Source organism: Balaenoptera musculus, chromosome 1 (assembly GCF_009873245.2).
Source record: "Balaenoptera musculus isolate JJ_BM4_2016_0621 chromosome 1, mBalMus1.pri.v3, whole genome shotgun sequence".
In the NCBI taxonomy this organism is placed as follows: Eukaryota; Metazoa; Chordata; class Mammalia; order Artiodactyla; family Balaenopteridae; genus Balaenoptera; species Balaenoptera musculus.
In genome coordinates, this window is record NC_045785.1 from 114,850,254 (window position 1) to 114,872,084 (window position 21,831).

The window sequence follows — 21,831 nt, forward strand, 5'->3', positions numbered from 1 at the left end:
TATAAACCAATGTTACCTCAATTAAAAAAAGAGAAAAATAGAAGAAACACAAATGAGGAAAAAAATGAATAAAAAGAACTTGATAACTGGAAATAAAGAAAAACATGGTTAAAATGGTAAATTTTATGTTATTTATATTTTAGCAAAATAAAAAAAAGAAAAAATATATTATGATTTATCATATAACAGGACACTACACAGCTTTTAAAATAGTACAATAATCTACATACAGACTTCAAAATATTTCATGATATTTTATTAAATAGGTATACTTCTAAATATCTATATATTCACACGTATGTAGAAGTGTTTCTACAGAAAAATAGAAAAATATCTGCAGAGCTAATATTTTAACAATGCTAAGCTTTTAACAATGGGTACCACTTGTGGTAACTTATAGCGAAGACTTTAACTTTTACATTATATACTTTTAAAATGTTTTAATTTATGTGCTAGCTTATGATTGCTTTAAAATTAAAATACAGACTTCAAACCATATTATCACATTTTCAAAAAGTTTGTGAATTAAGGAAGAAAACATATTCCTAAAGCTTTTAGAGGTTGCAACAAATACAGAACTTTGGATGTAGTGAAACCTACTGAGATTATGTCTCCTTATAAATATGGGGGCGTCTAGATTGGCACCTAGATTGGCCTGACATACAAAATATGTCATTACAATTTAGTGTAACCGCAATGTTATTTTATGTAACTTTGCTTTAATTTTAGTTTGGTAACAGTGACCCCCAAATTCACTGAGTCACATATTTTATGTAGAAACAGGATGATTAATGTAAGGGGCAGGACTGGAGCTCTGTACTCTCTAAGCAGAGAAAGCACTTGGACAAAAAATTATGGACACAGCTTTCTGTATGGAGCAGTCCCACAAAATCACTAACCTTGGGTTCATGCTTTCTAAGCTTCATTGTCCCTCTACCCCATGACCTCAAGTTCTTTTATTCCTGTCCTGTTTTCTCTTGTAAAAAGAACTCAGAGCAGAGTTTGACTTGTACCTGAAAGAACCAATAGGAATCCGGCTCTAGTAACAAAGTTCTTCCCACTGCTGAGTTCATGTTGGTTCTCCTGGGCGATCTCTTCAAAGCTTGAGCCAACTTCACTTCACAGTAGATGCAGGAATAATCTCATGGAGGAAAGCACCTGGATGAGGTGTACTGGAACGCTGATTCTCCCAGGATCTCTGAAGGACATATTAGTTCGGAGGTATGGGGTCGTGCATGGTTTCTCAAGAGCAGAATCTTCTATAACTTTACATAACATCTTCATAGTCCACATCTGTAAGATCCGCCTTCTTCAGCCTAGAATAGATGGCTGAGGGGTTCTAAGAGCAAAGGTACATGGATAGAACCTGAGCAGGGAAGGCAAGTCGAACATGTTTCCCACAGGTCCTCTTCCCCAGTCCTCTTTCAGTCAGCCAGGATGCACCCTATCATGGTGCACCGCTCAAGACAAAACTTGGAGCCTCTTGGAAGACTGTGGTCCTAGGCCGCCATTTTCAAAGGGCCTGCGTCCCACTGTTGGGCTACTGAGATGCTCCTGATGAGCTGCAAACTGACCCATACAAAGCCTTCTCTCATTTTTATGAGTCATTGTTACGCTGTTCCACGGACTATAATTTTTCAAGGATGTCAGAATTTTGTATTCATAAACTAAATTTAGCCTGTTACTGGAGTTTATCAAGGACTTGAACTCTGTCCTGAGATATTTGTCTGCCACACCACACTAGACTCAAATACAAAGCACTTACTCTATTTGCACACGTGCAGAGTTGGAATTTATGCAATTTTCTGAAAGCATTTTTGTATCATCAGTGAAGTCTTGAATTGATCAAAGTTTAGAAATTACTGATTTTTTTAATGACAAAAATCACTTAGGTTAGATTTATTCAATATTAATTTAGTTTTTGACATGTTGTTTGGTTAACCTTATAGCACAAAATGATGTATGTATGGTTCAACAGTATTTCAGGATAAAGATTTTCAAATCTATAGAATTTTTAGACTAAGCATGCACTACAGTTTAGCTACAAACCTTCCATATGTCCATTGCTAGAAAAAAGTATACGTGAGCCTCTAAAATTACCTTGTACAATGACACTTTACTGTTATAATCAAATGTTTTTATCCCTGTGGTGTGAGGAGATAAGGTAGGAGATAGACCATGAGATATCTTGTTTTTCCTAAGTGGCCATAATTTTAAAAATTTGAGAGCCTGTCCCCAGAAGAAAGAGAGAAAGAGCATGGAGGAAAGAACAGGGATTCTAACTCACCTTATCCCCAGTATGCATCCCAGGGGGTTCTTCTGTGGAGACAAACATATGTGAGATTCCATTTAAAGTCCTTCATTAAATTAGTGTTAATAAATGCTTCTTTCTCTCCTGTCTATTTCCCATGGACTTACTTCCATTAATATTTTTCTGTCTCACTTTTCTGCCTATCACAAATATGACTCCTTACTGTACAGAGGAAAACTAGCACCTGCGGGGAGTGAGGGTCCGCCAGCCCCTCCTGGCATTTGTACCTCTCAGCATTTCTGTGCCCACCAAGTACGGGATGGGACAACAGCCACAACTAAGCAGCTGTATTGGGGTGCTACAGGGAGTCCATAGCTGGTACCGTCTCCAATGCTGCCATTTGACTGGGGAGTGAGATACACAGGAGGCCAAGTTAGCATCAGCATTGGGCTCTACTCAAGACAGTTTCCAGACCAAAGGCCAATCTTCATATAAGGCACAGCAATGCTCATAGTCAGCTCCAAGAGCAGAAGCAGCAGCACCAAAGAACAGAGCCATGTTGCCATACACGGTCACTGATTATCCTCCCGGTTCCAGGAAAGACGAAAGTCAGAGACAAGTTCACTCCCTCATGTCTCACCTGCCGCTGGTTGCTGTTCCTGCTGCACACAGTACACCAAAGAATAAACCTCATCCCCACTTACAACATTCACTGAAAGAGAAAAAAGGAGGCATCATGACATGACACAGTCCCTTCTTCCTGCCATTTAACTCATGCCATACCTACCACCTATCACAGCCATGCAGATAGATGAGTCATTTATTTGTAGAGGTGGCTGGGACACAGCAGGGTCGGATTTGGTTAATAGACATCACCTTATTGCTTCTTCCCCAGCTTGCTCTGCCTACTTTGGCCCAGGTCATTTGGGAAGCCTCACCATTTTCATAGTCAGGGTGTAGTTGCTCTGGGCCTTGTGAGTTGAGGTAGGTGGATTCTTGGGGTACAGGGCTGGGAAGGCTCCTGCAAACACAGAAACACATGCTACCCATCTGGGATAGCATCCTAGATGTCCCAGACATAACTATCTGGGATTATGAGTAAAACACTGAAGGAGAGAAGCCTGTTACAAAGTGTCCTGAATAGAATGCTAATTTATGGGGAAATCAGCACAGCTGTCTGGTACAAGCCACAGCTCTATACTTACACTGAGCAAGGCATTGCAGAGTATCACTGGAGTATATATTCCGCAAGTGTAAGGTTCTTATTTGACAGCTTACTGTGGTATTGCCCACACCCAGAATAGTGCCATTCACATCATAAGTGCTCGGTAAATATTGAATGAAAAAATATTGATTCACCCTAGATGGAAACCGGTTGCTAGGCAGAACAAGCAGCTTGAGGAAGGGAAAGAAGAAAATACTCTTGCATGTGCATGTATCACTGAAAAAGTGCTATTCTGATTTGGAAAAAAATCTGTTTTTTTGTTGGCAAAAATAATAACACAGTATAAAATGTATCAACTAAACACTGATATCCCCCGATGGAAGTATTTAAAAAATCTTTTCCTCTTCTAACCAACAAGGACCTATCATACAGCACAGGGAACAATACTCAATATTTTGTAATAACCTATAAGGGAAAAGAATCTGAAAAAGAATATATAACTAAATCATTGTGTTGTACACCGGAAACTAACATGACATTGTAAATCAACTATACTTCAATAAAATAAAATCAAAAATAAATTTTACAAAATCTTTTCCTCTTCTAATCTTCTAAGGAACTTCATCAACAATTTTTCAGTATGTTTATTACTTATTCTCTGGCCTGCATTATGGAAATGTGTGTATATCTTAACTACTCTAGGATACTTAAAACTCTCAAGATCTCTCCATATTTTCATGCTTTCTAGCACTCAACAAAATGACTTACAGACTCTCAGATATTGGTTGATTGAATAAATGCATGAAACTGGTCAATATAATGGAACTGTCTTATTCTGCACATTTAGTGAAGGAGATAAATTAGGAAAAATGATGAAAGGATTTAAATTAATTAGTTAATATATAAAAGAAAAGGAATAGCAAATGAAGTTATCAGTGGAAGAACTCTGGAGTAGTAGTTTTGGATATGACAAAATATGGAAAAAAGCTCATGAGAGAGAACAATTCAAAAAATTGTTTGAAATAGATTTTTCTACATTAACTGTGCACACAGAGAAAGCAGAGGTCTCACCTGAGTGGATCCCCGGCTGAACGACTTCCTGCAAGTCAAACAAATGAAAATACATGTCAATGAAGGAACTCTCTTTCTCAGTGCTTTCATACAGCGCTTGTGCAGGGAATGTGCCTTGTTTCAGGATGCCCATTGCAAGATGCCACTGTGTGCTCAGAGGACATCCTGGTAATTATTTGGGCAGATCCTTCATATTGCAGATGAAGAGATTTAGGTCCAGAATAGTTAAGCGAGCTTCCCAAAGACAGTTAATACCAGAATTGGACTTGAGCCCAAGGCTCTGTACCTGCACACCTATAACATTTTTTGGTTTTGGTTTTAGAACCATACGACCTAATCCTATCATGACAAAAGGCACTGCCATAGACACAGCATAGTTGGGGTGACGTCTCCAAAGATGCCCAAAAGCTTGGAATTTAAGTAAGAATCTCACATTGTCCTCTCTTGCCCCATCTCCAACTTGCTCAATGGAGAACAGGAGACCAAGATTAAAAATACAAATAAATAGGTAATAATCAATTGTAATAATGTGTGAAGTTATTGGTACTCTGAGGAAGAATAATAGAAGAGAATTGTAAGCTGTGTGGCCAGGTGAAGCCTCTTGGAGGAAATGACATTTAAGCTGAAAAGTGAGAAACATTCAGAAAAAGCATATATGTGGATGTGTGGGTAAATATTTCAGGGAGAAGAAAAACCATGTGACAGTATTCTAAGGCAAATAAGAATTAGTGCAATGACTTTACCTGGGAGATTGTCAGTATAGCTGGAACTGCTAACTGTATTTCTCTTATAAGTGACTGATTAGTTATTTTAAGTAGTTACATTTTTGTATAAAAATTAAACCACAAAAGTACAAGGTATCAGTTTAACCTCAATTGATAATACATGGGGATGAAGGTCTTTACTAAAAACTTTCACTACTTTAATAGGTGCCATCCCATGTGCTGGGGCAGTGGGGTTGGCTATGAGCAGATCTATAGGCAAGGTGGCTAATGGGATATATTCATCCTTATTAGTATATATGTCACAAATCTTGCCCTATTTCAGTGAGAACAAAGGTCACAGTAACAAAATACCAATCTCTATAAATACAAACCTATTTTTCTCTTGAGCCAGCAGCAAAATAATAGGGCCATAGTGGTGGGACCAGAGATGCCAAGCAGCACCTCCATGACTCTTGAAGTAAGAACTTCTTTTCTGTCCTCCGTAGGCACTGAAGGGAGAGACCTGTACATGAACTGCCAAGGAGAAGGGCTTGGGTTTGGAGAGCAGATATCTTGAGTGTGGGTTGAGGCAAGGTCTGCTCTTCCTGGGGGAGGTGGGGAGGTAGGACTTATTTATGCACCTAGGGACTTGCAGCTTATCACATTGATGAGAGAAGAGAGGCACCAGCTTTGATGTCCCCCATGCCCCCTCAGATACATCTCCCAGGACAGGACTACCCATAGAAGCCTCATCTTTGGTAGCACACCACCAGAAACTTTGTGGGGTCAGCAAAACTCTCCCAGAATGCTGAGAAACAGACATTGACCGAAGTAGTTCCACAGCGTGAGCTATACCTATGATATTGAGTGGTACCACCTCACTGCGCTGGGCCACCAGGCCATTGTTGGCCTCACAGTAGTAGTTTCCAGAATGTTCTGCAGTCAGAGAGAGGTTGAAAGACACTCCTCCTCCAGAGGGAGCTGAGCTGCTCCCCAGGGCGACATCCTCATGATAAAACTGGTACAGGATCGGGGCAGAGCCTCTCCAGACCTCGCAGTGAAGCTCCATCACGTCCCCCACCACAGCCTGGGCCCCGGGACCCCTGAGGGTGAGGACAGGGTGAGACACTGGAACTGAGAGAGATAGTAGACTGTCAGAGGGGGTCTCTGATGATGACAGACTCACAATCCCTGCCCACAGAGGCGCAGCACCAGTTCACTTCCTCAGGGTGCCCCCAGGGGAACATGCTGGCTGAGCAGAAAGGCAGTGGAACTTACTTCTGACAGTGATGTTCACCAGCTCACTGAGCCTGGGGCCATAGCCATTGTCAGCCGCACAGTAATATTGCTCAGAGTCACTCTCCCTCACCACAGGGATCTCAAACGTCGCCGTCAGTGAACGCTGGGTCTTCGTTTCCAGGTTTAAACCCAGGACCCCTTTGTACCAGAAGAAGGTGATATCTCCTGTGCCCCCAGTGACCAAGCAGACAAGAACCAGCTTTTCCCCCTCCATCAGGTATCCACCGGGAGGTTGTATCTCCAAGTTCACATTACTGATGGGGACTCCTACATGAACACAAGATGACACAGGAAGGCCCTGAGTAGGGAGGGTTTCGGGGACAGGGTAGGTGCGACAGTCCTGAAAGCAAAGGCCTCCGGTGAAGTCAACAGCTTATATTATTTAAAGGTGGGGCAGGGAGCTAGTGGGCAGAGGGGGTCCTGCTGATTTGGAATTGGCATTGGTTGGGTTGATGGTGGTAGGGTAAGAAAGACACCATAATATTCCCATGGAGGCTACAGTGTCTTCTCCCTGCCTAAGACAGTGTGATTCCCAGAACCATGATCTCTCAAACTCCCATTTTTCAAGGCACAAGAGTGTAATGGCTACAAGTCTAGGTTACAAATCAAACTGCCTGGGTTTGAATGTTGGTTCCAACTCTTCTTGTGCATGCTTGGTCAAATTACTTAACTTCTCTGAGACTCAATTTCCCATCTGGAAAATGGAGAAGATAATGACAGTTATCTCCTACAGTTGTGATGCTTCAATTGAACAACATGTGGGTCAGATTGGTTCAAGATGATGGAGTAGAAGGACATACACACTCACTCTCTCTTGCGAGAGCACTGGGATCACAACTAACTGCTGAACAATCATTGACAGGAACACACTGGAACTCACTAAAAGAAATACCCCACATCCAAAGACAAAGGAGAAGCCACAGTGAGATGGTAGGAGGGGCATAATCACAATGAAATCAAATCCCATAACTGCTGGGTGGGTGACTCACAAACTGGAGAACAATTATACCACAGAAGTCCACCCACTGGAGTGAAGGTTCTGAGCTCCACATCAGGCTTCCCAACCTGGGGTTCTGGCAACAGGAGGAGGAATTCCCAGAGAATCAGACTTTCAAGACTAGTGGGATTTGATTGCAGGACTTTGACAGGACTGGGGGAAAAAGAGACTCCACTCTTGGAGGGCACACACAAAGTAGTGTGCTCATCAGGACCCAGGGGAAGGAGCAGTGACCCCATAGGAGACTGAACCAGACCTATATGCTAGTGTTGGAGGGTATCTTGCAGAGGCAGGGGGTGGCTGTGGCTCACTGCGGGGACAAGGACACTGGCAGCAGAAGGTCTGGGAAGTATTCCTTGGCCTGAGCTCTCCCAGAGTCCGCCATTAGCCTCACCAAATACCCTGTAGCCTCCAGTGCTGGGTCGCCTCAGGCCAAACAACCAACGGGGAGGGAACTCAGCCCCACCCATCAGCAGACAAGTGGATTAAACTTTTACTGAGCTCTGCCCACCAGAGCAACACCCAGCTCTACCGACCACCAGTCCCTCCCATCAGGGAGCTTGCACAAGCCTCTTAGATAGCCTCATCCAGCAGACAGCAGAAGCAAGAAGAACTACAATCCTACAGCCTGTGGAACAAAAACCACATTCACAGAAAGATAGACAAAATGAAAAGGCAGAGGGCTATGTACCAGATGAAGGAACAAGATAAAACCCCAGAAAAAAAACTAAATGAAGTGGAGATAGGCAAACGTCCAGAAAAAGAATTCAGAATAATGATAGTGAAGATGATCCAGGACCTCGGAAAAAGAATGGAGGCAAAGATCGAGAAGATGCAAGAAATGTTTAACAAAGACCTAGAAGAATTAAAAAACAAACACCTAGAAGAATTAAAGAACAAACAAACAGAGATGAATAATAAAATAACTGAAATGAAAAACACACTAGAAAGAATCAATAGCAGAATAACTGAGGCAGAAGAACGGATAAGTGACCTGGAAGACAGAATGGTGGAATTCACTGCTGTGGAACAGAATAAAGAAAAAGAATGAAAAGAAATGAAGACAGCCTAAGAGACCTCTCGACAACATTTAATGCACCAAAATTCACATTATAGAGGTCCCAGAAGAAGAAGAGAGAGAGAAAATATTTGAAGAGATGATAGGCAAAAACTTCCCTAACATGGGAAAGGAAATAGCCACCTATGTCCAAGAAGTGCAGAGAGTCCCAGGCAGGATAAACCCAAGGAGAAACACGCTGAGACACATAGTAATCACACTGACAAAAATTAAAGACAAAGAAAAATTATTAAAAGCAACAAGGGAAAAATGACAAATAACATATAAGGGAATTCCCATAAGGTTAACTGCTGATTTCGTAGCAGAAACTCTACAAGCCAGAAGGGAGTGGCATGATATATTTAAAGTGATGAAAGGGAAGAACCTACAACCAAGATTACTCTACCCAGGAAGGATCTCATTCAGATTCGACAGAGAAATCAAAAGCTTTACAGACAAGAAAGACCTAAGAGAATTCAGCACCACCAAACCAGCTCTACAACAAATGCTAAAGGAACTTCTCTAAGTGGGAAACACAAGAGAATAAAAGGATCTACAAAAACAAACCCAAAACAATTAAGAAAATGGTACTAGGAATATACATATTGATAATTACCTTAAATGTGAATGGATTAAAAGCTCCAAACAAAAGACACAGGCTCGCTGAATGGATACAAAAACAAGACCCATATATATGCTGTCTACAAGAGACCCACTTCAGACCTAGGCACACATACAGACTGAAAGTGAGGGGATGGAAAAAGATATTCCATGCAAATGGAAATCAAAAGAAAGCTGGAGTAACAATACTCATATCAGATAAAATAGACTTTAAAATAAAGAATGTTACAAGAGACAAGGAATGACACTACATAATGATCAAAGGATCAATACAAGAAGAAGATATAACAATTATAAATATATATGCACCCAACATAGGAACACCTCAATACATAAGGCAACTGCTAGCATCTATAAAAGAGGAAATCGACAGTAACACAATAATAGTGGGGGACTTTAATACCTCACTTACACCAATGGACAGATCATCCAGAGAGAAAATTAATGAGGAAACACAAGCTTTAAATGACACAATAGACCAGATAGATTTAATTGATATTTATAGGACATTCCATCCCAAAACAGCAGATTACATCTTCTTCTCAAGTGCACATGGAACATTCTCCAGGATAGTTCACATCTTGGGTCACAAGTCAAGCCTCAGTAAATTTAAGAAAATTGAAATCACATCAAGCATCTTTTCCAACCACAATGCTATGAGATTAGAAATAAATTACAGGGAAAGAAAACGTAAAAAACACAAACACATGGAGGCTAAGCAATACGTTACTAAATAACCAAGAGATCACTGAAGAAATCAAAGAGGAAATGAAAAAATACCTAGAGACAAATGATAACAAAAACAAGATGATCCAAAACCTAGGGGATACAGCAAAAGCAGTTCTAAGAGTGAAGTGCATAGCAGTACAATCCTACCTCAAGAAACAAGAAAAATCTCAAACAATCTAAACTTACACCTAAAGGAACTAGAGAAAGAAGAAGAAACAAAACCCAAAGTTAGTAGAAGGAAAGAAATCATAAAGATTTAAAGATCAGAGCAGAAATAAATAAAATAGAAACAAAGATCAATAAAACTAAAAGCTGGTTCTTTGAGAAGATAAACAAAATTGATAAACATTTAGCCAATAAGAATAAGATTAGAAATGAAATAATTTCTAATAATTAATAAGATTAGAAATGAAAAAGAAGTTACAATGGACACCACAGAAATACAAAGGATCATAAGAGACTACTACAAGCAACTCTATGCCAATAAAATGGACAACTTGGAAGAAATGGACAAATTCTTAGAAAAGTGTAACCTTCCAAGACTGAACCAGGAAGAAATAGAAAATATGAACAGACCAATCACAAGTAATGAAATTGAAACTGTGATTAAAAATCTTCCAACAAACAAAAGTCCAGGACCAGACGGTTTCACAGGTGAATTTTATCAAACATTTAGAGAAGAGCTAATACTCACCCTTCTCAAACTCTTACAAAAAAATCGCAGAAGAAGGAACACTCCCAAATTCATTCTACAAGGCCACCATCACCCTGATACCAAAACCAAAGACACTACAAAAAAAGAAAATTACAGACCAATATCACTGATGAGTATAGGTGCAAAAGTTCTCAACAAAATACTAGCAAACAGAATCCAACAACACATTAAAAGCATCATACACCATGATCAAGTGGAATTCATCCCAGGGATGCAAGGATTCTTCAATATATGCAGATCACTCAATGTGATACACCATATTAACAAATTGAAGGGGGAAAACCATATGATCATCTCAATAGATGAAGAAAAAGCTTTTGACAAAATTCAACACCTATATATGATAAAAACTCTCCAGAAAGTGGGCATACAGGAGACCTACCTCAACATAATAAAAGCCATATACAGCAAACCCACAGCAAACATCATTCTCAATGGTGAAAAACTGAAAGCATTTCCTCTAAGATCAGGAACAAGACAAGGATGTCCACTCTCACCACTATTATTCCACATAGTTTTTGAAGTCCTAGCCACGGCAATCAGAGAAGCAAAAGAAATAAAAGGAATACAAATTGGAAAAGAAGATGTAAAACTGTCACTGTTTGCAGATGACATGATACTATACATAGAGACTCCTAAAGATGTCACCAGAAAACTACTAGAGTTAATGAATGAATTTGGTAAAGTTGCAGGATACAAAATTAATGCACAGAAATCTCTTGCTCTCTATACACTAACAATGAAAGTTCAGAAAGAAAAATTAAGGAAACAACTCCATTTACCATTGCAACAAAAAGAATAAAATACCTAGGAATAAACCTACCTAAGGAGGTAAAAAAACCTGTACTCAGAAAACTGTAAGACATTGATGAAAGAAATCAAAGATGACACAAACAGATGGAGAGATATACCATGTTCTTGTATTGCAAGAATCAATATTGTGAAAATGACTATACTACCCAAAGCAATCTACAGATTCAATGCAATCCCTATCAAATTACCAATGGCATTTTTTACAGAACTAGAACAAAATATCTTAAAATCTGTATGGAGACACAAAAGATCCCAAATAGCCAAAGCAATCTTGAGGGAAAAAAATGGAGATGGAGGAATCAGACTCCCTGACTTCAGACTATACTGCAAGCCTACAGTAATCAAGACAATATAGTACTGGCACAAAAACCCAAATATAGATCAATGGAAGAGGACAGAAAGCCCAGAGATAAACCCATACACCTACGGTCAACTAATCTATGACAAAGGAGGCAAGGATATACAATGGAGAAAAGACAGTCTCTTCAATAAGTGGTGCTGGGGAAACTGGACAGCTACATGTAAAAGAATGAAATTAGAACACTTCCTAACACCATACACAAAGATAAACTCAAAATGGATTAAAGACCTAAATGTAAGACCAGACACTAAAACTCTTAGAGGAAAACATAGGAAAAACACTCTTTGACATAAATCACAGCAAGATCTTTTTTGACCCACCTCCTAGAGTAATGGAAATAAAAACTAAAATAAACAAAATGGGACCTAATGAAACTTCAAAGCTTTTGCACAGCAAAGGAACCTGTAAACAAGACAAAAAGACAACCTTCAGAATGTGAGAAAATATTTGCAAATGAATCAATGGACAAAGGATTAATCTCCAAAATATATAAACAGCTCATGCACCTCAATATTAGGAAAAACAAACAACCTAATCAAAAAATGGGCAGAAGACCTAAATAGACATTTCTCCAAAGAAGGCATGTCCAAGAGGGAAAATCTGCTCAACATTACTAATTATTAGAGAAATGCAAATCAAAACTACAATGAGGTATCACCTCACACTGGTTAGAATGGGCATCTTCAGAAAATCTACAAACAACAAATTCTGGAGAGGGTGTGGAGAAAAGGGAACCCTCTTGCACTGTTGGTGGGAATGTAAATTGATACAGCCACTATGCAGAACAGTATGGAGGTTCCTGAAAAAACTAAAAATAGAATTACCATATGACCCAGCAATCCCACTACTGGGCATATACCCAGAGAAAACCATAATTGAAAAAGACACATGCACCCCTATATTCATTGAAGCACTATTTACAATAGCCAGGTCATGGAAACAACCTAAATGCCCATTGACAGACTAGTGGATAAAGAAGATGTGGTACATGTATACAGTGGAATATTAGCCATAAAAAGGACCGAAATTGGTTCATTCGTAGAGACATGGATGGACCTAGAGACTATCATACAGAGTGAAATAAGTCAGAAAGAGAAAAACAAATATCGTATATTAACGCATATATGTGGAACCTAGAAAAATGGTAGAGATGAACCAGTTTGCAAGGCAGAAATTGAGACACAGATGTAGAGAATAAACGCATGGACACCAAGGGGGGAAAGTGGGGGGGGGGGGAGAGGGGGGTTGGTGAGATGAATTGGGAGATTGGGATTGACCTGTATACACTAATATGTATAAAACAGATAACTAATAAGAACCTGCTGTATAAAAAATGAAATAAAATAAAATAAAATAAAATAAAGTAAAAACAACATGTGTGAATCACTAGAACAGGGCCTATGGCATATGAACTGTCCAGAGGCTTTTTGTCGTGGTCCAGGTTCACGGAGTTGAGTTTTGAGGAAGTCTGGGAAAGCCCAGCTTTCGGAAGGTATTAGCAATTGCTTTATGGTATCATGGCTACATCTTTGTCTGAGAGTGGGAGAGGATGTCAGAAACGTCAACCATGTTATATGGAATAACATGGTTCAGAATCACAAAACACCCTCATTCCTTTTTATCTTTCAAAATCAGACCTCAGCTTCTCTTCCGTAAGCCCTTCCCCCATAGCCTTTTCCTCAAAGCCTCCTCTTACCACCTCAGTCAGATTTCTCCCTTCTTTGTAGTTTCTATTAACAGTCGACCTTTACGACACCACCACACATTTCACGCTAGTTGTTTAGGATGCCAGTTAAGCCTCAGCTTCTCATAGTCAGGGACAATATATTATGCAGCTATTTCCTCCACACCCTCCAGCACAGTGATGACACACAGTAAAGACTTCCTAAAACTTCTTTTGTTTGCTTGAATGCGAATAGCAAGGATAAGGGAAGACCCCTTAAGAACTCTGATACTAAAAAGCTCAGGTACATGTGTCAAAGAGCAACCATGCATGCAGGAGCAGAACACAACAGTCAGGGAAGACCAGCCTCGTACCTCTGCCCTTCTCAGCCCAGCCCAGCAGAGGCCCCCACCAGAACTCACCGTGTACTTGGATCTGGACTCTGCGGCTCCATTTGACTCTGAGTGGTGTTGTCTTTGCTTGACACCAGTAGGACCCTGAGTCTTCCCTCCACACAGCAGGAATCCAGAGCTCTGGGATGCTGTCCCAGTCCAGCCCTAGGGGCCTGCCATCTTTGTAGAAGCGGAACTGGAGCTGAACGTCTAACTTCCGTGGAGGGGGCTCGGTCTTACAGGCCAGGGTCATTGAATTCCCCTCTATGGGCTGAGAGGGGCTGACTATCAGGAACAGCTCTAGAGGGAAGAGTTAAACACATATTCTAGGGCAATGGGGTTCAGAGATCCTGATGGGTGGCACTTTGTGTTCTCAGCACTTGCTGTCAGCAAGACTCAAAGGTCCAGCTCATTGGACATGCAGACCACTTCTCACATTACCGCCCTGCCCCGACATGGCGCATGGGCTTTCAGCTGCTCACGCCCAGCACCTCCTGCCCCTGTGCAGCACCACTTCCTTCTACAAGGCAACCCTTACCTTTGATTTGGTTATTACTCTTTGAAGTTTCTATCCATGAACTGAAAACACTTTTGGAGACAATGCAGGAATACTGATGACTGTCACTAGAGTTGGCATTGGAGATGGTGAAGCTTGAAGTTTTAGGAAAATATATTTCATTCATCCTTGTTATAAGCCATATTGGTCATTTTCTTCTGTTCCCATTCCCCTGATGTCTCAGACCCACGCTATCTCTTTCAGAGATAGAATATGAGACATGGAGAATCAGTCTGGGGAATACTCAGAGGAACTCTATTTCTTCTGTACTCTTTCTCTCCTGCCCCTTTTATTGCTATTCCTAATGGAAGGAAGAGGCATGCATTTGCCTAGAAATACCCTGCATCCATACATCCACATGGCCCAGATCCCTTGATCTGGGACCTCTATACAAACCCCTATAGAAAGCATGTATCCCTTTTTGGCCATAGGGGTTCTTTTCCAGATGAATTAAAGACGAGTAAAGTTGTGTTCTGCTTTCATCTCATCTCCTTATCTATCCCAGTTGCAGCAGCCCATGAAACATCGAAAGCCCTGATTGCATTTGCTCTCAGGGCATTTGTTTATCCAACCTTCAGAGCCTTTGTTCTTTGGGAAGTTTTAAGAGTATTCCTAAGAAAAGCCTCTTTGTCTCCTCATCAGATGAAAATGCTAAGTGTTCTAGATCACTGAGGGGTGATTCCTAGTCCAGTATCTATAATCTCCAAGCCTTTCGACTGGAATGCTTTACCCTAGGACTTTTAAAAATTCAGTTTAACTGTGGTACCAAAATGTTTGCCCTGTGCTGAGGCCTGGAATACCCTGTGCATTAATCACTTTCTCTCCTTGGAAAACTGTAGTCGCCAGAGGACTGAGGAGCAGCACAGCTTTGGGAGCATAGCAGAAAAAGCAATAAAAAAGGCATCTAGGCACTCTTTTGAATGGGTCTGTGGTGGGGATGGAATAGGACACTGGACAGGGCAGTTTGCATGGGTCCAGAGCTCAGTCTTGCAGCTTGGAGCTTGTTTCAGAAAATTCTCAGGCACAGAGACTACCTGGCAAATTCCTGGTGGCAGAAACGTTGTTTCTTCATCCTGGATGTGGCTTTGGATTTTTGCTTAGGCTACGACTGGTCAGGCACATTTACAGAGTAAAAGCGGAGCCAAGCACAAGGCATCATGGAATTAACATAAGGCATGAGTTAGACTTGGACAAATATCAGGTGAGGAAACCAGAAGCCTGAGTTGGTTCTGAGTATCTCTTGTCATAGGAATTCCAAACCCTGTGTTCCTAGTTGCACATGCAGCCTGTGTTGAAGTAGCAGGATAATCTCTTTTAACCCTGTGCTTATTATTTTAAGCACAAGACAGCAGTCCTCATATATATTAGATTTAAACATACTTTAGTGGAAGATTTCTTCTGGGGGAAAATTTCCTCCTCTCCTCATCCGGTACAAGTAAGACTGAATCAGGAGCAAACTAATGAAGTAAGTTTGCATAAAGCAGAATCTGAGAGAGAAAATGCACCGGGGTAACAATTGTGACTGCAGAGCAGGGCCGAAAACAGGAAGAAGGCAGCAGTCTACAGTTTGTACATGGCCCACGCATTGACTGTAATGTTGTTCTCCGTGGAGGCGTGACTTTGGCATTTTTTTCCAACACTTCTGGTGGAGTACCCAGCTGGGAGTACACAGGGGCTTTGGAGCCCTTCTGCCAGAGGGCAGAGATTCTTCTATAACATCAACCTTCAGCACCCCCTGACTTCCTTGTGCAAACAGCATTACCCTCCCTAAGCTGGGACGTCCCAGAAAAAAATGATTGTGGTCTTGAGAAGGTCAGAGCAAGACCTGCTCCATCAGCTGAGCATGTACATGTCACATGCAGAGACTGGTGTGAACACAAGCAACCTGGGCCCAAGGGGGCCGCTGTCATCTGTATACCGGATATCAAACAGCCATCCACAGGCCTCCTGCACTGGCTCAAGTGACAAGATACCCACAGACCGTGAAGAAGAAAAGGAAGTGCAACTCACCAGTTGGTTCACAGAGTGGAGCTGGGAGAGAATTTAGCAGAGATCAGTACAGGGCAGCAAATCCCAAACATACCCAAAGTTTAACTCCCACAAGCGCTTTCCCAACAACACACCCTCCTTCTTTTGTGCCCTTCCTCTTTTTCTCTCTTTCCCTCTCTTTTTCTCTTTTCCCCTTCCTATCTTCTTATTTTCTCCCCCTTCCCTACCTTGCTTCCTTCCTCCTTTCTCTCTGTTCCTTTCCCCACATTCCACATCAATCACCTGCCTACAAAATGACACAGAGTTCTGTTTTATGATTGTAATTTCCAGTAACTTCTCTCACCTGTGGTTATGAGATGGCGCCTTTGTTGTATAACTACTTAGCCGCTCCCTTCCTCAAGCCCATCATCCTCATTCCCTCTCTCAAAAGTCTGATGATCCAGCTCTAGACTTGCTGACTCATGGTAACAGAGGTCAGGCAAGGAGAGTGGACAGGCTTATGCTCAAAACATGATGCCCCTTTATTTAACAACTTCAGGGCAGAGGAGGCTTAGGTCCAGAGAAGGACTTCAGATTTCTCCAAAGATTCTCTCTTATCCCAAGGATTTGACCATAATATTATGGCATAATGGTCAAGAACAGAAAATTCTGGGGAAAACGCAGCCTTTGTAGCCAGATGACATAGACCTGAATCCTGGCTCTTCCTCTTACAAGCTGTGTGACTCTGGGAAAAATGCTTTACCTCTCTGTGCTTTAGTTTTCTGTAAAATGGAGATAATAATAGACCTACCTCACATAGTTTTGTGAAGATTAAATGAGTTGATATCCACAAAATGCTTAGAAGAATGCCTGAAATTTATCTAGCATTTAATAAATATTATCTCACTATTATTATCTATTTTAGTTCAGTTTGGTCTGAGATGCCTACTGTTTATATTAAATGTTTATTTGAATAATCAGTTCCTCAGGAAGGAGAAGGGAATCAATGAGGGCTAGCATGAAAATCACATTTTATTTATTCATCCATACCACAAATAATTTTGAGTGCCTATTATATGCCAGGCATTGTACATCACACTTAGGTTGCAGGAATGAACATGAATGACAATCTTTTCTGTCAAGGAATTTACATTATAGTGGGAGAGAGCCAATCAAAAAAATATATATGTAACATGATTTTAGAGAATGGTCAGTGCTATAAGAAAAATACAGTAGAAAAATAAGTTACAGAGTATCTTGGGATGGTCTTGACTATTTAGATAGACGTCAATTGAGTCGAAACATGAATGAAGTTAGAGAGCAGGCCTTCTGAATATTTGGGAAAGAGCATTCCTGGCAGAGAAACAGCAAATGCGAAGACCTTGAGAAGGAATGAGCTTGTCCAAGGAAGAATGAGAAGGCAGGTGCACTGGGAACTGACTAGGTGAGGGGAACAGTGGTTGATACTGGTGTGTGAGAAGTAAGCAGGGGCCAGTCACAGAAGGCTTTGTGGGCTTGGTAATAGCTTTGGATTTTGTTCATGATGTAATGGAGAGCGATGGACAGTTCTGACTTAATTTGCATTTGTAGAATCATTCTTCCACTGTAGAAAGAACAGACTACAGACATGCAAGAGTAGCAGGGGGAACATTAGTGGGAGGTTAGTCTGGAAGAGTGAGGATGGTGGCTCAGGCTAGGCAGTATTGGTGCTGTGAAGGGGACAGATCTCAGTATAAATTCGGAAGTAGAATCAATGGGAATTACTTATGGATTGGATATAAAATGTCAAAGACAGAGAGGAATTAAGTATAACTCCTAGATTTTTGGCCATAGCAACCAGAAGAATGGTGGTGATATTTACAAAATGGAGAAGTGGTGGGGAGAAATAGGTTAAGTCCTAGGTGATGGTGACTCATGTGGAAGGTCAAAGGATCTGTTAGGACATGTTGAGTTTAAAATGCATATTAGACAGTTGAATGGCAGTTGAATATATGAAAGGTGTTCAAAGGTGGGATCGAAGTTGGATAAATAAGCTTGATTTTAAGCTGTTTAAGCTTAAAATGACTAAAGTGTAAAACTTAGGGAATGAGTATGGATGGGGAAGAGAAGCCTACGTACCAATCTTGAGAAACTCAAACATTTCAAAGTCAATAAAGAAGCAGGTATTAAGTTAGAAAGAACACCAGCAGAATAGGGTATTTAGAAGCCAAGTGGAAAAGTATTTCCAGGAGAGGGAATGATCAACTTATGTCAAATACCCCTGAGATGCTGAATAAAATGAGAAATAAAAATTGAATCCTGGGTGAGGCAACATAGAGGTGGTTGATGATATTAACAAGAGCAGTTTCAGTGGAGTGGTGAGGACAAAGATTGATTGAAGTGGTTTCAATAAAGGATAAGGAAGAACTATAAGGACCTAAAACAGTTTAGCAGTTTCCAGGGGTTAGGAATGAGGGAGGAGTTGACTCTAAAGGGATTGAGGGCATGAAGGAATTTTTGAAGTGATGGAAATCTTCTGTATTTTGATCGTGGTGGTAGTCATATGACGCTAAATCTTTGTCAAAAATCATAGACATTGCATCAAAAAAGTGTATCTTACTGTAATGTAAATTAAAAATGAATTTTAAAAAGAAAGGATGGGAGGAGATCAAGTAAAGATAATGACTCACTGAAAACTATAAAAGGATGTGCAGAATGGTGAAGCAAATGGAGGTCACATTTCTATTATTTTAAGATAGAAGACATTATGGCATATTTGTATACTTATAGGAATAATCCAGGATGGAGAAATATTTTGATGATGGAGCAAGGGAGTCTGGGACCCAATGCACAAGTGGAGAGTCCTGTCTTCAATTTGGATGAGGGAAAATATATCCATAATAGGGAGAGAAAAGGCAGAGTATGTAAATGCAGAGGTGGGCAGGTTGATAGATACAGCCGTATAAAGATGAGGAAATTGTCTTTCGATTGCTTTTATTTTTCTCAGGTTATAAACTAAGAGTAAGAAGAGAAAAGTTTGAGGAGAAAGGAGTGGGTATGAAGAAGTGGTCATCAAGAATGGAAGAGCATTGGGGCTTCCCTGGTGGCGCAGTGGTTGAGAATCTTCCTGCCAATGCAGGGCACACGGGTTCGAGCCCTGGTCTGGGAAGATCCCACATGCCGTGGAGCAACTGGGCCCGTGAGCCACAACTACTGAGCCTCTGCATCTGGAGCCTGTGCTCCGCAACAAGAGAGGCCACGATAGTGAGAGGCCCGCGCACCGCGATGAAGAGTGGCCCCCGCTCGCCACAACTAGAGAAAGCCCTCGCACAGAAACGAAGACCCAACACAGCCATAAATAAATTAATTAATTAATTAAAAAAAAAATAGAATGGAAGAGCATTGACTCTGAAAGAATAGGAGGATTGCATGGCACCTGAGATTGGTGGTCCTACATTTAAAGGAAGATAAGTCAGCAGGATTGTACCTTTTGTTTAGAGTCACATTCAGCTGCTTAGGCACAGGTGTGAAGCATGCAGAAAAGTGTGTTAGTCAGGAAAGTGCTATGGGGAAGAGGGATGAAGGTACATCCAAGGGAGTATTGTGATAAACTACAGAATCTAAGTATTGTGAGAAGTGAGGACATGGAGTGCAGTAATTTGACAGTGGAAAAGTAAGCCTGGGGAGGGGAAGGCATGTTGAATATGGAGCATTAGAGAAAGTGAGCTGGAAATACAATGTAGTCAGGTAGGGAGGTGGGTGCTGAAGTCAAAGATTTTGGAAGTGGGACAGTTGTTGGTAATGATAAGTTCTAGGATTTGATGGTAGAAATGGGGAAGTCAAGGAAGGATATAGGAAAATCATGTTAATGATAAGAAGGGCAAGGAACTGAGAGGCCAATTTGTTGTTTGAATTATCTTTGTGGCTATCGAAACCACCAAGAACCAAGTCAGAATCAAAAGTGGAAAGAAAGACAGAAAGTGAACACTCCCTATGAGATAAAAACTAAAACGACAGTTTTCTTCCAAAATCTGGCTTTCCAGTATCTATGACTTTCTGCCCAACTCTAAGCCCTCAGTGGGAAGTAAAGATCTGAGCATGCCTGACCATTGCCCAGCAGAAACTTAGTCCTGAGAAGTCCCAATGCTCTTCAGGAAGCCGGGCGCCAGGGAATGGAATCCCATACCCTTTTCTGGGTCGTCCTACTCACCACAGATCAACAGCAAGAGCCTCAGCAGCATGAGGACAAGGTCGGGGTACTGGAACTGGAGGTGCTCTCTCATCGAAAAAAGAATTCACCTTAGAATCAGGAGGTAGTGGCTTGTCAGAGGTTTGAGGAAGTCGGGATCAGAAGTCACACAATCGAAAGCACGCATTTACAGAAATAGAAAAAGGAACAAGAGCCTTCTGATGGCCAATCTCTATTTCCTCAGCCATGGAGGCCAAGAAAATTAAAAATAATCCTGTTTATAGTTTGGTTCTATTTCCAAAATGTGAAGAGAATGCATATTAATACATCAGCTCCTTCTTCAAGAACACAGGTAGCTCAAAGGAAGTCTCCCAAAGGCAGTTTCTGACTTTGATGAGCATCTCATCAGGCAGTGGTCCTGCTGAAATTCAAATGGCATGTCTGTCATCTTTGATAAAGATGTCTCCTCGACCATATCTAATCAGCACATCCTTTTGTCTCACAGCAGCCTCTATCGTAGTCACGCTATGCACAAGTGCCAGTAAGGCGGGGACCGATGTGCTGTCACCCAGGTTATGTGTAATGTCTGACAGTTGTTGCACAGGATGATTTTTAGGGTCAAGCTATCCATAAAATACTAGCTGGCATATTTAAACTTTCACAGTGTACCAATAAGTGAGCATGAAACAGCTGAAAAATAAAATCATGGGAAATTACAACCTGGGCAACATTTATAAGTGAAATACAGGAAACAGGCATATGCAAATTATCTTCTGGGCATTTGGGGTCAGTTCGCCATTATCACTAACCCTGGCACTTGTAATATTGTTCCCGCCCTCACCCAAAATCAGGATATTTATAATCTCTTCCATTTCTTCCTTTAGCACCTTGTGGCTACCAGTTCTCCACACTTGAAGCCTGTATTTAATTCAGATTGTGGATTAGAGGGGAATAAGACATCTTAATTTTCAACATTTCTTGAATCTTTGAGTATCTAGGCATAAGAATGTGTAGAAGCTGAGATATTAGGGACCTGGGAAGATGCTATTCAGTAATGACTTCCAAGTCCAGGTATCGAGTCCAGAGAGGAAGACTGAGAAAAGAAACAAACGGTCTTGTAATAACCTAAATGGGAGAAGAATTTGAAAAAGAATAGATACATGTTTATGTATAACTGAATCACTTTGAAACTAACACAACATTGTAAATCAACTATAGTTCAATATAAAATAAAAACTTTAAAAAAGAAAGAAACAAATGGTCAGTGATGTACAAAGCTGGAGGGAAGAGGGAGCAATGTT

General features: G+C 40.9%; 1 protein-coding gene across 1 annotated transcript; it reads right to left on the bottom strand.

Annotated features, from left to right (window-relative positions):
* Positions 1-1,267: 1,267 nt before the first annotated feature.
* On the bottom strand, positions 1,268-20,582 carry FCRL1 (Fc receptor like 1). Its single transcript, XM_036868611.1, has 11 exons — positions 20,552-20,582; positions 16,405-16,425; positions 13,869-14,138; positions 6,470-6,757; positions 6,047-6,325; positions 5,584-5,700; positions 4,488-4,515; positions 3,190-3,272; positions 2,892-2,963; positions 2,288-2,319; positions 1,268-1,339 (listed from the first exon to the last, which is right to left on the bottom strand). Exons 1-11 carry the CDS (start codon positions 20,580-20,582, stop codon positions 1,268-1,270), a joined length of 1,293 nt encoding a protein of 430 aa, XP_036724506.1.
* Between the last annotated feature and the right edge of the window lie 1,249 nt (positions 20,583-21,831).